At 38.3% G+C, this 13,969-nt stretch overlaps 2 protein-coding genes across 2 annotated transcripts; one reads left to right on the top strand and one right to left on the bottom strand.

The window, feature by feature from the left end:
• Nucleotides 1-2,916: 2,916 nt before the first annotated feature.
• Nucleotides 2,917-4,122, bottom strand: LOC138925897 (uncharacterized). The gene is made up of 3 exons (XM_070277512.1): nucleotides 4,080-4,122; nucleotides 3,465-3,739; nucleotides 2,917-3,381 (listed from the first exon to the last, which is right to left on the bottom strand). The coding sequence occupies exons 1-3, from the start codon at nucleotides 4,120-4,122 to the stop codon at nucleotides 2,917-2,919; spliced, it is 783 nt and encodes a 260-aa protein (XP_070133613.1).
• Nucleotides 4,123-11,796: 7,674 nt separating this feature from the next.
• Nucleotides 11,797-13,183, top strand: LOC138926484 (uncharacterized). Its single transcript, XM_070280742.1, has 2 exons — nucleotides 11,797-12,889; nucleotides 12,955-13,183. Exons 1-2 carry the CDS (start codon nucleotides 12,002-12,004, stop codon nucleotides 13,144-13,146), a joined length of 1,080 nt encoding a protein of 359 aa, XP_070136843.1. The 5' UTR covers nucleotides 11,797-12,001; the 3' UTR covers nucleotides 13,147-13,183.
• The last annotated feature ends 786 nt before the right edge of the window (nucleotides 13,184-13,969 follow it).

Here is a 13,969-nt window from a genome sequence, read left to right as displayed (position 1 = left end):
TCCGACTGCACTCCGATTGCAATTTTTAGCAAAACGTATTAGTTATGAATAAATAAAAATCATAAATGGTAAATAAATTTCAATTATAGAAATCGAAAATGAATAAAAGAAAAAATGAGGTCCTAACTGCCTAAAAGATAGGAAACAACTGATTTTCGGAGGAACCGAACCGGTTTATAGAGCAAATATTTTGAAAACGTTACTTTCAGGGCCGTTACTATGGGTTAACTTCATTCATTGGAAGCTATTTTTATCACTTGCCTAGGATATGGCTGGTCAAAATCACAAAACCCTCTAAAATAGTGGAAAAACCCCCTTTTTCGTTTTTGTTTGTCCTGACAATAATGAAATTAATTATTTTATACATTTTTGGCATTTTTTTTCAATTCATTGAGTGTCAGCTTTTTAATTGAGCAGGACAGATCGGGCTTAAAAAATTAAAAAACAAGAAAGGAAAGCTAACTTCGGGCGGAGCCGAAGTTTATATACCCTTGCAGTTAAAACCGGATATATATCGCAAACATCGGATATAGTTGGCCGATCCTTATGGGAATAGGAATATATAATCCAATTTATTACAATACAAAATCTAAAAAAAGTCCCAAACTTCTATCTTCGAAAATACGAAAGTTGATATTTCTACCAAATACCATTTCCGATCGTTCAGTTATATGGCAGCTATGAGATATAGTCGGCCGATCCTAATGAAATGCGGTAGGTTGGATTAACTGACAAAAAATAGAACGCTGTATTAAATTCCAGCTTTCTATCTTCAAAAACACGAAAGTTGGGTCATTTCCGATCGTTCAGTTATATGGCAGCTATAGGATATAGTCGGCCGATCCTTATGAAATTGCATGACGCATTGCATGACGCAATGTTTTGCCAAAAATAGCTCTCATGTCAAATTTGAACTCTCTAACTCTAAAAACACAAAAGTTATACCATTTCCGATCAATCAGTTATATGGCAGCTATAGGATATAGTCGGCCGATCCGTTCCGACTTATATACTGCGTGCAAGGGAAAGAAGGGTGTGTGCAAAGTTTCAAGACGATAGCTTTAAAACTGAGAGACTAGTTCGCGTAGAAACAGACAGACGGACAGACAGACGGACAGACGGACAGACGGACATGCTCATATCAACTCAGGAGGTGATCCTGATCAAGAATATATATACTTTATAGGGTCGGAGATGTCTCCTTCACTGCGTTGCACACTTTTGACCAAAATTATAATACCCTCTGCAAGGGTATAAAAAAGATGTTAATAATTAGAATCAAGATAGAATTAGAATTAAGATAGAATCAAGATTTCTTACCCATTGATTAACACTGTTCTCAGGGATTTGGGGGGTGCCCGTGGGCGCGATTATCTATATAGAGATTATCTATCGGAATCACCTCCAGGGTCCATATGGGGTCTTCTATATTCTTAAAATTGCATAAAACTTGACGATTGGAAGTGTTATATTATAGAAAAACTTTTCTTAAAATTCATGTTGTAAGAGCTTGGTTAAACTTGGCCAACACACCCGCTATTTGCTTTATATGTACATACATATAGTACATTTATTTTCCGATAGAAACCTTACTTTTATCTTACGAATAATCTTATTTTCCTTTAACGGTCAGTGTTTATAAGCTTTCTTTCTTCCCGAAGTTTTTATTTTGTTTTTTTAAGAATGTTTTCCTTTGAGAAGTCTTTAGATACTTGAGTTTTTATTTTGATAAATATTATTTAAAAAGTTTGTATAAGCCTTGTCTGTATTGCCATCTGTCCGGTAGTTTGTTTGTCCGTAACATTTTGTATCTCTTATTAATACTAACTTAGTATACTATAGTTTTGGGTGCTTTTCTTTGTTGAAACTTCTACTGTCTACTGTCGGTCTATGCTTCTGTCCGCTTGTCCCTTTCTCCTTATGACCTTTTATTCACACTATACTATCTAAAAGTTCTTAATATTGATCTTTACCTTCTTTCAGGCCACTATCTTAAATATGTATATCCCGAAGAGCATCCAAAATTCACCTTTCCCTTAGTTTCGTTTTTTTCTCGGATTTTTTTGTATTTGTTTTGCTTTTGGTCGTTTGTCATATGTCTCCGCACATACGAACACACATGCAAATGAGGTCCTCTCGACAAAGGTCAAAGGTCCTGCGAATTAAGCTCTGTTCCTCTCGAAATGCCACAGTGCGGTCCATAAGCTGTCCACTGCCCCCACACCCTAGCCAGATTCTGTTCTCGTTTTTGTGTTTGCGTTTTTGGGCCAAATCGTGGGTTAATTCATGGTTTATATGCGAATTGGCAAAACAAAGGTTATACCTGCTTGTTGGCCTAAAGTGTTAGGTTTGGTGGCCCAAAAGGTAGTAGCTGAATATTTTTAATCCAAGTAATATTTAAAATATTTGTTTGATAATAATAATATTCATACTTGGCCAAAAATAGATACATATTATGCATAATTTATAATGCACTTTTCCCAACTACTAAGCACCTAAAAGTCGTATATAAATAGCTAAGAGTATATTTCCATAAAGAGCTGCCAATGTGGCCAAATAAATAAAGGTTATCTTGCTCCACTCGGCACTGGGAAGGTCTGCGTCGGGGAAAGGTTATCTACAATGGCTCACATTGTGGCGGCTTCTTTTTGAGCGATTGGCTTTGCCTGCTTCGCTTTCTTGACTAATTTCCGGTAGGCCGATCCCCACAGGAATTGCTCAGCAGCATCGCACATCTAAAGAAAGCCCCTCGTTTTTGCCTCCCTTATCAACTTCTTCAGGATCTTCCTCTTTACCGCGAAGTCCTCTCCTTTCTGCTCAAAGTCCGGCCTTCCTCTGACTCTTTGATGCAGCCTTCGGGTTCGGAGACACTCTCTGCGCGCATGGGCTATCTCCGGGGACCACCAGGGCACCGGTTCATGGTGCCTTGAATGCAAGGCAAGACCTCATGCTGGCTCGGCAGGCCTGTAGAACCGCAGCCAAGGTGTTCTGAATATCGCGTTCAGCGACGCCCGAAGGATCTGGGATATTTAGTTCCTGCGCGAATATTTGCGGTTGCACCGTAGCCGGATTGAACCTTGTTGGTTTCGCTATTGTGGAGGCTTGCGCTCTATCCTCGATGCCGCGGGCTATATAGTTGTGGTCGCTCGCAGTATAGTCATCACAGAGGGACCACATTGCCCTCCGAAACAGACCGCTGCTGCAGAAGGTAAGGTCCACGATTGAACCGTACCCCGCCTTGCTGAACGTGTTTTGGGAGCTGGTGTTCAGGAGGGCTACGTCAAGAATCGCAAAGGTCTCTTGGAGGGTGCGACCCCTGGCGTTGGTGCGCGATGAGCCCCATTCCTCCGCCCAGGCGTTGAAATCGCCTGCGATCACCACCTGGGATATGTGCCTCGCGTCCTAGCTATCTCGTCTAGGGTGTGGGTGAAGAGGTAGCAGCTGTAAAGCCCGAACTCGCCCACCTTGGCCCGGATGAAACCTTCGCCGGTTTGTAAGTTTTCGGGTTGTCTGCTTGGCGCCCTGATAGCTGCTGCCTTGGAGGAGTCCAGAATGTAGTTTTGCGTCTCGCCTTTCTTATACGGCTCACTTATTAGGGCTATATCTGCCCGCTTCTCCCTTAAAACCTGCTCGAGTAAGCTATGGGATACTTCGCAGTGGTTGAGGTTAATCGGAATGAACCTCACCGAGTCGATATAGCCATGTCCCTCTGTCCGTATGAACGCGTGGATCTCAAAGACTATAAGAGATAGAACTATCCGATTTGGAACTTGGTATCGTATGATATCAGCGCAGATCAAGTTTGTGTCAATATTTTGCCACGCCCTCTCCCGCCCAAAAAATAAAAATCTTGTTTTAGCACCAGTTCGTTAATGTTTGTGGAAATGAAAGTATATGTTTGGACTCAATAATTGATGTTCATCGGGCAACTACTATGGTATGAAAAAGTTTTAAATGAATAGATTCTCTGTAAATATATTTGAAAAAACATAATATCATTATCTTGCAATTTTGTTGGTTGTGGTTAACTTTTAGTTAGTTCTCTAAATATATCTGGAATAGATCTCTAATAGATTTACCCATATATAAATCTGGAATCTGAAATCTGGATACTGGAATCATGGATTTTAATGTTCATTAATGTTTAATAAATATGTAGCTGTGTCCAGAAAATATCACTATCAGTAAAAACTTAAATTTATTGTGTCAAAATTCCCAAAAAGTTTCAACGCCATACTCATGCGGAGCCCATTTTCCGTCTCACTTAAAAGATAAGGAGACTGTCTACATTGAATATTGAAGCTTCGCGAAATCTGAGTTTTTTTTGTGAAACTACATTAGGGCGGGTCAATTTGTTTTTCGCAAAGATCGTCCCCATAATCGGTATCTACGAAGAATTCTAAGAAAATTTCACCATGAAACCGTGTGCCTAAAATGAATTCTTAGCTCGCGCCGTGAAGCTTCCCTATGAGGTACATACAAAAAACATACGCATTTTCCAATTATGTTGGAGTCAATTCTGATTCATCTTTTTACAACAAATTTTATAATTTTTTTTTTTAATTTATTTAACTTATAATTTATTTTTAATTTAAAAAAAAAAGTGACAAACTAGCCATGTACTTAGCCTCATATAAGAAAGTAGGAGCAATGCGTCTGTAACTTTTTAACAAGTCGGAACGGCCCGGATCGGCCGACTATATCCTATAGCTGCCATATAACTGATTGATCGGAAATGGTATAACTTTGGTGTTTTTAGAGTTAGAGAGTTCAAATTTGACATGAGCTATTTTTGGCAAAACATAACGTCATGCCAAATTTCATAAGGATCGGCCGACTATATCCTATAGCTGCCATGTAACTGAACGATCGGAAATGACCCAACTTTCGTGTTTTTGAAGATAGAAAACTGGAATTTAATACAGATTCTATTTTTGGTCAGTTGATCCAACCTATCAAATTTCATTAGGATCGGCCGACTATATCCCATAGCTGCCATATAACTGAACGATCGGAAATGGTATTTGGTAGAAATATCAACTTTCGTATTTTTGAAGATAGAAGTTTGGGACTTTTTTTAGATTTTGTATTGTAATAAATTGGATTATATATTCCTATTCCCATAAGGATCGGCCAACTATATCCGATGTTTGCGATATATATCCGGTTTTAACTGCAAGGGTATATAAACTTCGGCTCCGCCCGAAGTTAGCTTTCCTTTCTTGTTTATTATAAAGTTTATTTGCTTTCCAACAAGTAGGTAGTTCTTGCATTTTCTTGACCTGGACTATAACGTCATCTTATTAGAATCTCAAGTCTTTCTTTGACTCCATTTGAGGAACTTTGGAACGACTTTTCCTTTATTGTTTTATTTTTTTTCCCCCAATACTCTGTCAAAGAGTATTCTTATTTTGGTTTAAGGAATGTATCTTATTCATGTGTGTGGATAAATATCGGGGGGTATTAGAATATTGGTCGAAAATGCGCAACCCAGACTAATCCGACTCCTTAATGAACATATATAACCATATACTATCCAACAATTCCAACTATGTCCTATATTTGCGATATATATCAGACCTGAATGGCAAAGGTATGTACATTGTACATATTTCAGATTCGCCTACAACCTCCAAGGGGGTTTTGCACATATTTCGAAAACGATAAGGTGAAATGAATCAAATGTTTTTTGATAATGTTAAATGTTTTTGATAATGGTAATGCACATTTATTAAACACAATTGTTAAACATAATTTAAACACATTTTGAAAGTATCAATCATTTTTATTTTGACTTTTTTCTGCATTTGAAAGCGTACAAATGTCCCGTGCGACATTATGGAATTGCCCATATTGCTGTGTCCAGAAATATTACTATCAGTAAATACTTAAATTTATTGTTTCAAAATTCCCAAAAAGTTTCTAAGCCATACTCATGCTGAGCCCATCTTCCGTCTCTCTTAAAAGATAAGGAGACTGTCTACATTGAATATTGAAGCTTCGCGAAATCTGAGTTTTTCTCTGGGTATACATATATAACACCGAAAGTCGTGCATTTCGAAAACAATAGTAAATCTTCTCTCGTCAGGGAAGCACCAGTCAGCTCCTCGCCAGTGGATTAATCCTTCTTGATCAATCATGGGAAAGGATCCTTCTGCCGTCGTTTTGGCAACGGCACTTGCATTTTGTGCCTTTTGTCCTTTCTTTGCCAGGTGCGATGAGATCGACCTTGATATCAAAAAAGGAATAGAAAGTTTGTCGAAAATCCTGGTGAAATATCAAGCCGAGTTCGACAGGAAGGTGAAGTTTGCGCAGCTGCAGGAGGCCGTCGATGGGATTGATAAAGCCATGTTGGGATACAAGGGCAAAGCCAAGGTCAAGCTGCCTTTGATTCGCTCTTTAAACTCCGAAGCCCGTCTCACCTACAAAAACTGTGTGGACCCAGTCTTCGAGTGGTGCATTTCCGTCAACAGCACCTTCAATATCTTCATCGATAAAATTGGGGACTGCAACCTGTCGGAAACGAATAGGAATATAATCTGGAGCATGACAGCTTCAACTCTAAAATCGGGCCTCGAAAGAACCGGAAACTCTTTGGATCTCCTCACCAGAGTCCAATTCAGAACTGCTCAGCTCAAAAATGCGTTTCAAAGTATGTTGCATGATGTCCACTACGATTTCGGTCCAGAGGGCTTATATGGCAAACAAAAGGCGGAACTGAAGGTGAGGAGCGAAGCGGCGTCAGTGAGGGCAGTAATTGCCTTCGTTGGCGCCTTGTTTTTTGCGATCGGTCTCCTGGTTTTTGGACCTATTGGTGTTGCACTGGGCATGTTAGACGACTTTACCGCGTTTGGTATCACCTCAATAGTTCAATGGAAACAAAAGCAAAGCTACGACGAGCAAATAAAGATTATTGATCATTTCTTCACGGAGCTGACGCAAAGGATTGAGAATGCCACCGAAATAGTGAAAGATATGGAGAGTAACCTGGAGGAGGACAGAAACAACCTTCTCAAGCTCCGAGGACATATTTCAGGTGCCGATATGGTACGTTTTCCCCCAAAGACTCATACTTTTCAATCCTTTATTTTTTTATATTTTTCTTTATTTTAGAACAAAGAGATGTTGTTGTCTGACATGGCTTCTCTGCGAGTCACATTTATTCCGGACATCAAGGATTTAAAGGATAGCTGCGCCAAGTACGTGTACTGGCACGGAATCGATGCTCCCTTTTATCAGAAGATCAGTACCAGAACTCGTCGTGCAGCCTCCACATTCTGCGAAAGCCAACGAGCAACTGCAAAACAAATGTTAGCCGAGTCAGGGTCTTCGAACTCCACACAATCTCAGGAATTGGGTCTCATCATTGACCAAATGGATTGTGGTGGCTATATTCCTACATATTCCGTGGAGCTCCATGGATTCCAAAAGTGGCGTGCATAGAGATGATTTTTCCGAAATGCAATTCAATGCAGTATCAAAATCACGATGAATAAAGGTCAAACAAGTTACTTTTTTACGACCAAAAACTATAACCTTTTATAATTATTTGTATAAGTATTATGATTTTGGTCAAAGGTGTGCAACGCAGTGAAGGAGACATCTCCGACCCATCTCCATGTATATTCATGATCAGAGTTCAAAGAGTTAAAATATCAAAGAGCTCATTTAAAAGATGATGTGATACTTGATCGGAAAGGGGGCAAAGGTACGAAGATTCCCTTAGAAACATTAAAATTAATAAGTCCCATGCCTCTCACTTGTTCAGCTCACTCACTTCTAGGTTTGACATCTAGACCGTAGCTTTTTCTCTACCACATTTTTAATCTTTAGCCTTCCCCCAACACCCAAAGCCCCTTCAGCAATGTCGTCTAAACAATACATACCGCTGGCCAGCCAAGGCATTTCCTAGGATCATTGAGGGGTTCCATTCTTGAACTGTCTTTCCTCTTCAACCAGTCGCTCTCCCTGCAGATCCTTGGCTAGCCAGCGATATCCCTCTATATATATATATATATATATATATATATAAATATAATTAGTTGTATCTAATTTAGGCCTAGTTAACGCCCTGTAAATGTAATGGTATCTTTTAAGCGAGGTTACGTTAACCTCTCAATTAACTTTACGCTCTAGGTGTACATGCAATATTTTATATAATCGCTAAGTTAATGCAGTTACAGTTAGAACAGATTAATCTTTAAGCCAACAGTTGCAGAAACCGCAGACCGTTAGTCAGTTGCGTTGTTCATCCAGTTAGTTACCCAAATTTACAAAATAGTGCCGATCGATCGGATCAATCAATCAAAAGCAACATGAGTAAGTCATCAATGAGTTCAATCCAATCCAATCCCATCCAATACCATCAATTCAACAATTGAAAACGAAAATATATAAAATCATAAAAAAAAAAACGAAAGACTCTTTTACCATCACAGGGCGCCATCTATTGCTGGTGTGTTAGAAGAGTTTGGGAGCTTATGGAAAATCATTTTTGTGGTCTATAAACCAAAAGAAAAGTGTTCTACTTCAGAAATAAGTCCTTAAAGCTTGAGGTACTTTTAAAAAGGTTTTAAAAAAGCTTGAAAGCATTATATGAGCAAATTTTCAAGTTCTACTCATTTTGTGCTTTGCTTTAAAGATTCGAGCTCTACTCATTCTAAGCTTGAGTTTTGCTAAAGCTCCTTGGAACTTTCCACTCAATTTTTAGCACATCCTTGAGTGTGTTTACAGAGGATATTATGTTAGACAAAAGTTCAAAGGTATTTTCGGAGTTGTTGGTTCGAGACTTGGCTAACAGCCTAGTCACTTTCAAGTGTTGAAAAGCGTTACTTTTCTAACGGTTTTCGGTTGGAGGATGTGATTCTGAGGAAGTATTTATTAAAAAGATATTTTAATGCTTATAAAATAGCTGTTATTGTCTATTCTAAATCTGAATCTGATTTAATTTTAGTAAAATAAATATTTCTTACTCATTTTTGAACTCTTCCTTGCATTCATTGTATGTCGTTCTTTATAATGTTCAATGGTACAAGCATGTACCAGCATGGACCATTTTTTGACGAGAATCCATACCTTTAGAGTTTAAGCTTCAAAGATGATTTAAATTGTGGGTGGAAGAGATGAGTACCGGGTTTAATATAGTCGGAAATCCCAAGCACATATGGAGTACATGGAGTCCCCAATATGGAGTACATAAGGACCGCATAGAATCCGTACAAAAGAATTTTTTAATATTAAAATATTATGGACTTAGAGGTCTATACTGGGATGCAAATCTTCAGCTTCCATCCTACAGTAGCAGAACTTTTACTTATAAACTTACCTAGCTTAACAAATCGTAGGACAATGCTCGGTGTAGTCTTTCTGCATAACCTTATTAACTGGGATGTAGATAGCCAGATAGCCAGCATTTACTAGCACGCTTAAAATTTAACCAAAGATTATAAAGTACATAGATGGGACATCTCATACAAAGAAAAATTTTCTATGGCGGGTTCCAGCAGTGGAATGAGGAATAGCCGAGTGGTAGAGTGGCTTGGCTAGTGTGCAAAGTAAAACGAGTTCAAACCAGGCTCGGTTCAAACCCTTGCAGTTAAAACCGGATATATATCGCAAACATAAGATATAGTTGGCCGATCTTTATGGGGTTGGTCTGCAAGGGTATATCAACTTCGGCTCCGACCGAAGTTAGCTTTCCTTTCTTGTTTTTTGTATTTTATTGGTTGTCGGGTCAAGCAGCAGCACGGCGTTTAATGTTTATTTTTAAATAATGTTTATGTATGTTTAGTGTAATAATTAGTTATAGTTTATTTATTAAGCTAAAGTATGGATATATCGCCTTAGTTGGTCGCAAGCCGACTCTTTCTCGGCCGCTCGACTTCAACGGGCCTATTTTAAGAGAGCTTTAGCTTCGCAATCACTATGTCGGGCCGCCCTCTCCACTACCGAGAGCTTTAGCTTCGCGTATGTCTAGTCGAACCGCACTCTCTGTCCATATTATTAGTCACTGCTTAGCACCATAAACTGGATGATCACAATGGTTGATCCCAGTTTCATCTGCCTGCAGCATAAATAAAATATAACGTACTGTAATTAAATTCGTCTTTCATTTCCCGGCATTGAAAACTCTCAATGACCAAAAATTGGTATAATAAAATAAGAAAAATGAATAGATTCTTTGTAAAAATATTTGAAAAACATTTTTACAAATACATATTATCTTGCAATTTTTTTGGTTGTGGTTAACTTTTTTAATAATAGATCTATGTAAATAGATAGACCATATAATAGATCTACCCATATATAGATATGGAATCTGGATACTGGATTAATGGATTTAAATTTTGATTAATGTTCAATAAATATGTAGCTGTGCCCAGAAAATATCACTATCAGTAAATACTTAAGGGGGGATTTAATAAATCGAAAACAAAATGGCGGCCCTGCAGCCATTATTCGTAGGCCCTATTTTTTTAAAGGGGGTCCATGGCCGAACACCTAACGTCCTTAATTTTTGATCTAGAACAAAAAATCAAGTTTTGTTAGTTTCTCAACGGCTATCGACACACGTAGGATTTTTTCGATATATTGATTTTTTCCAAAATGGCAAGTGGTTGAACAAAATTTTCAATTTTCACTAACAAAAAACGTCACAAAATTGTTGATAAAAAAAAAAGTAAGCAAAATAAAAAAAAATCCTATAAATCCTACGTGTGTCGATAGACATAGGTATTCTGAGTATACTGTCAAAATTTTAGATCGATAGGTTAAGGGGTTATATACCTTTTTTTTCTTCAAAATAACGAAAAATTTTTTTTTGCTGAATCCTAAAGTATATCCCCTAGAGAATATTTTCCCAAAGTTTCATGGAGATCCGAATAATAGTTCGATAGGAAAACAGTGTTTTGAGGCGCGGTTCTCCACGGCTGCGGACAGCGTCAAGCAACTTTGAATGCGATTATCTCAAAGTCGTGTTTTTCCAAAAGTGCCTTCGCTGTGACCACGATTACACAAGAACTATTTGATCGATCTTCTTCAATTTTTTTTTAAATTATTCGTAATGATTGTGCCGAGTTTGTGAACGATTCAGTTTTTTTGCTTTCATTTTGATTTCGCAGATAAAAATTTTTTAATAAAATTTTAATTTTTAATTTTTTAATAAAATTTTTAGAACTGAAAACATCAATTTTTTGGAAAAATGTTTACTGTATGCAGAAAAAACCAAATATTCTTGAAACTAATCGTTCACGAACTGGATATAATATTATACTAATAAAAAATGTTTGGTTTTTGGATTTTGGTTGACCGGCTGGACTGCTATCGTGGTCACCGCAAGCCGCTATAAAAAAAAAGGGTTCCGAGAGAATTGCCATAACTTTGTAAATTGTTTATATTTTTTTAAGAACAAACGCTTATTGTTTTAATAAAAACATGTACTTTCAATAAAAAATAACTTCAGTGTCATAAAATAATTGCTATACACCCGAAATAAAAATCCAAAGTTCCCTCAATTTGTTCGCTCAAAAAGGTATATAACCCCTTAAGAGTTGTTCGAGTTAGGTGTTCGGCCAACCCAAAAAAAGTGGTTTCGAGAAAAACGCGTTTAAAGTTTTAAGTACTGTGGGATATACCTGTGAGGCATCGCCGCAGAATGGAAAATTTCGGCACTTAGACACTTTTGCGGGACTCTATCTTTTGATATGTCATTTTAAAAACCCTAAAGAATTTTTTAACCGAAAAAAAAAAATGTCGATTTTTTCAAAATTCTACTCAGATGTCCCCCCTTAAATTTATTGTGTCAAAATTCCCAAAAAGTTTCAATGCCATACTCATGCAGAGCCCATCTTCCGTCTCTCTTAAAAGATAAGGAGACTGTCTACATTGAATATTGAAGCTTCGCGACCGAAATTCGTACATTTTGAAAACAATAGTAGATCTTCTCTCGTCAGGGAAGCACCAGTCAGCTCCTCGCCAGTGGATTAATCCTTCTTGATCAGTTATGGGAAAGGATCCTTCTGCCGTCGTTTTGGCAACGGCACTTGCATTTTGTGCCTTTTGTCCTTTCTTTGCCAGGTGCGATGAGACCGAGCTTGATATCAAAAAAGGCATAGCAAGTTTGTCGAAAATCCTGGTGAAATATCAAGCCGAGTTCGATAGGAAGGTGAGGTTTGCGCAGTTGCAGAAGGCCATCGGTGAGATTGATAAAGTCATGCTGGAATACAACGGCATAGCCAAGGTCAAGATGCCTCTCATTCGCTCGTTGAACTCCGCCGCCCGTCTTAACTACCAAAACTGTGTGGACCCAGTCTTCCATTGGTGCCGTTCCATCAACAGCACTTTCGATATATTCATCCGAATCTTTGGCGACAGCAACGTGTCGGTAACTTGTAAGAATATAATCTGGATCCAGACAGTGTCTGCTCTGGAATCGGGGCTCGAAAACACCGGAAAATCTTTGGAATTCCTCACCAATTTCCGAGACACTCTTGGAGAGCTCAAAAATGCGTTTAAAGAGATGTTGCATTATGTCCGCGACGATTTCAGTCCAGGAGGCTTCTACAGCGAAGAAAAAGTGGAACTGCGGAAGAGAAACAACAGAGTGAGAGTTGGCGCCTTGTTTGATGCGATCGGTGCCCTGGTTTTTGGACCGATTGGTCTTTTACTGGGCTTGACCTTTGATTTAGCCTCGTTTGGTATCACCTCAGAAGTTCAATGGAATCAAAAGAAAACCTACGAGGAGCAAATAGTGCTTATTGAGCATTTCTTCACGGTGCTGACGAAAGAGATTGAGAATGCCTCCGAAATAGTGCAAGATATTGAGAGTTCCTTGGATGAGGACAGAACCAATCTTCACAAGCTCAAAGGAGAAATGGAAGGCGCCAATAATGTACGTTTTTCCCCCAAAAACTCATACTTTCAATGATGTAATTTTTCTATTTTTCTTTATTTTAGAAAAAAATTGTATTGATGTCTGATATGCCTCTCCGTCGAGTAGAATTTATTTCGAACATCCAAAATCTAAACGATAGCTGCGCCGAGTTCGTGAAATGGCTTGAATATGATGCTCCCATTTATCAGATGATCAATTCCAGAATGCGTTTAGTACCCTCCACATTCTACGAAAACGAGCCATCGCCCGCTTAAATTGCAATTGTTAATTCTTAATCAACAATACGGTGAATAAAGGACAAACAAGTTACTTTCTTAGTACCAAAAACTATTACCTTTTATCCATGAGCTGTTTGTACCCTTGCAGAGGGTATTACAATTTTGGTCAAAAGTGTGCAACGCAGTGAAGGACGTGGCAGACTCGACATTTTCTCTGCTCTCAGCCCAGCGTTCTGAGTCTATGGAAGAGATAAGCTTGTTGAGATTGGTTCTACCCCTCAGCCCGCTTTCTCCCTTTGAAGATGAGATGCTGGTAGCTTCGTCTTGGAAGGAGGCCATCCGAATATTCTTCCAAGAGGCCATCCCTTCACTTCAGCTATAGTACCTGACTTTCCTGAGAAGAACCTATGTACACTCTCGCCCTTGGACGCTAGGTGCGAAGATCCGTTCCCAATACTGGCCAAAAATTGTTAGTATCTTCTAGTGGTTTATAAGACTCCATAAAGTATCTCTAATCTTGATCAGAATCATCTCCAGTGCCGATTAGGCCATGTCTTTCTGTATGTTTTACAGAAAAAAGATCAAAGAGAAAAACTTTAAGATTTTTGATTTCCTATTTTATTTTTTATACCCTTGCAGAGGGTATTATAATTTTCTTGAAATATAAAATATATATATATTATATAATATAATATATTATATAATATAAATATATTCTTGATCAGGATCACCTCCTGAGTTGAAGATATAAAGCTGGAACTTGGTACAGATTATATTTTTTGTCAATTAATCCGACCTACCAAATTTCATCGATCGATCGGTCGACTATATCCTATAGCTGCCATATAACTGATTGATC

This window comes from Drosophila bipectinata, chromosome XL, assembly GCF_030179905.1.
Source record: "Drosophila bipectinata strain 14024-0381.07 chromosome XL, DbipHiC1v2, whole genome shotgun sequence".
Classification (NCBI taxonomy): domain Eukaryota; kingdom Metazoa; phylum Arthropoda; class Insecta; order Diptera; family Drosophilidae; genus Drosophila; species Drosophila bipectinata.
Note: the sequence above shows the minus strand (reverse complement) of the source record. Positions and strands in the feature narration are given on the sequence as shown.

Bases quoted from the DNA above. Each gene is read 5' to 3' on its own strand.
- LOC138925897 (XM_070277512.1), bottom strand. From the start codon at position 4,122: ATGATTCCAGTATCCAGATTTCAGATTCCAGATTTATATATGG. The intron at 3,740-4,079 runs GTAAATCTATTA...TATCTCTTATAG, and splicing joins GATTCCAGATTTATATATGG to TCTTTGAGATCCACGCGTTC. The intron at 3,382-3,464 runs GTGGGCGAGTTC...CACATATCCCAG, and splicing joins AAGGTTTCATCCGGGCCAAG to GTGGTGATCGCAGGCGATTT.
- LOC138926484 (XM_070280742.1), top strand. From the start codon at position 12,002: ATGGGAAAGGATCCTTCTGCCGTCGTTTTGGCAACGGCACTTGCATTT. The intron at 12,890-12,954 runs GTACGTTTTTCC...TCTTTATTTTAG, and splicing joins AAATGGAAGGCGCCAATAAT to AAAAAAATTGTATTGATGTC.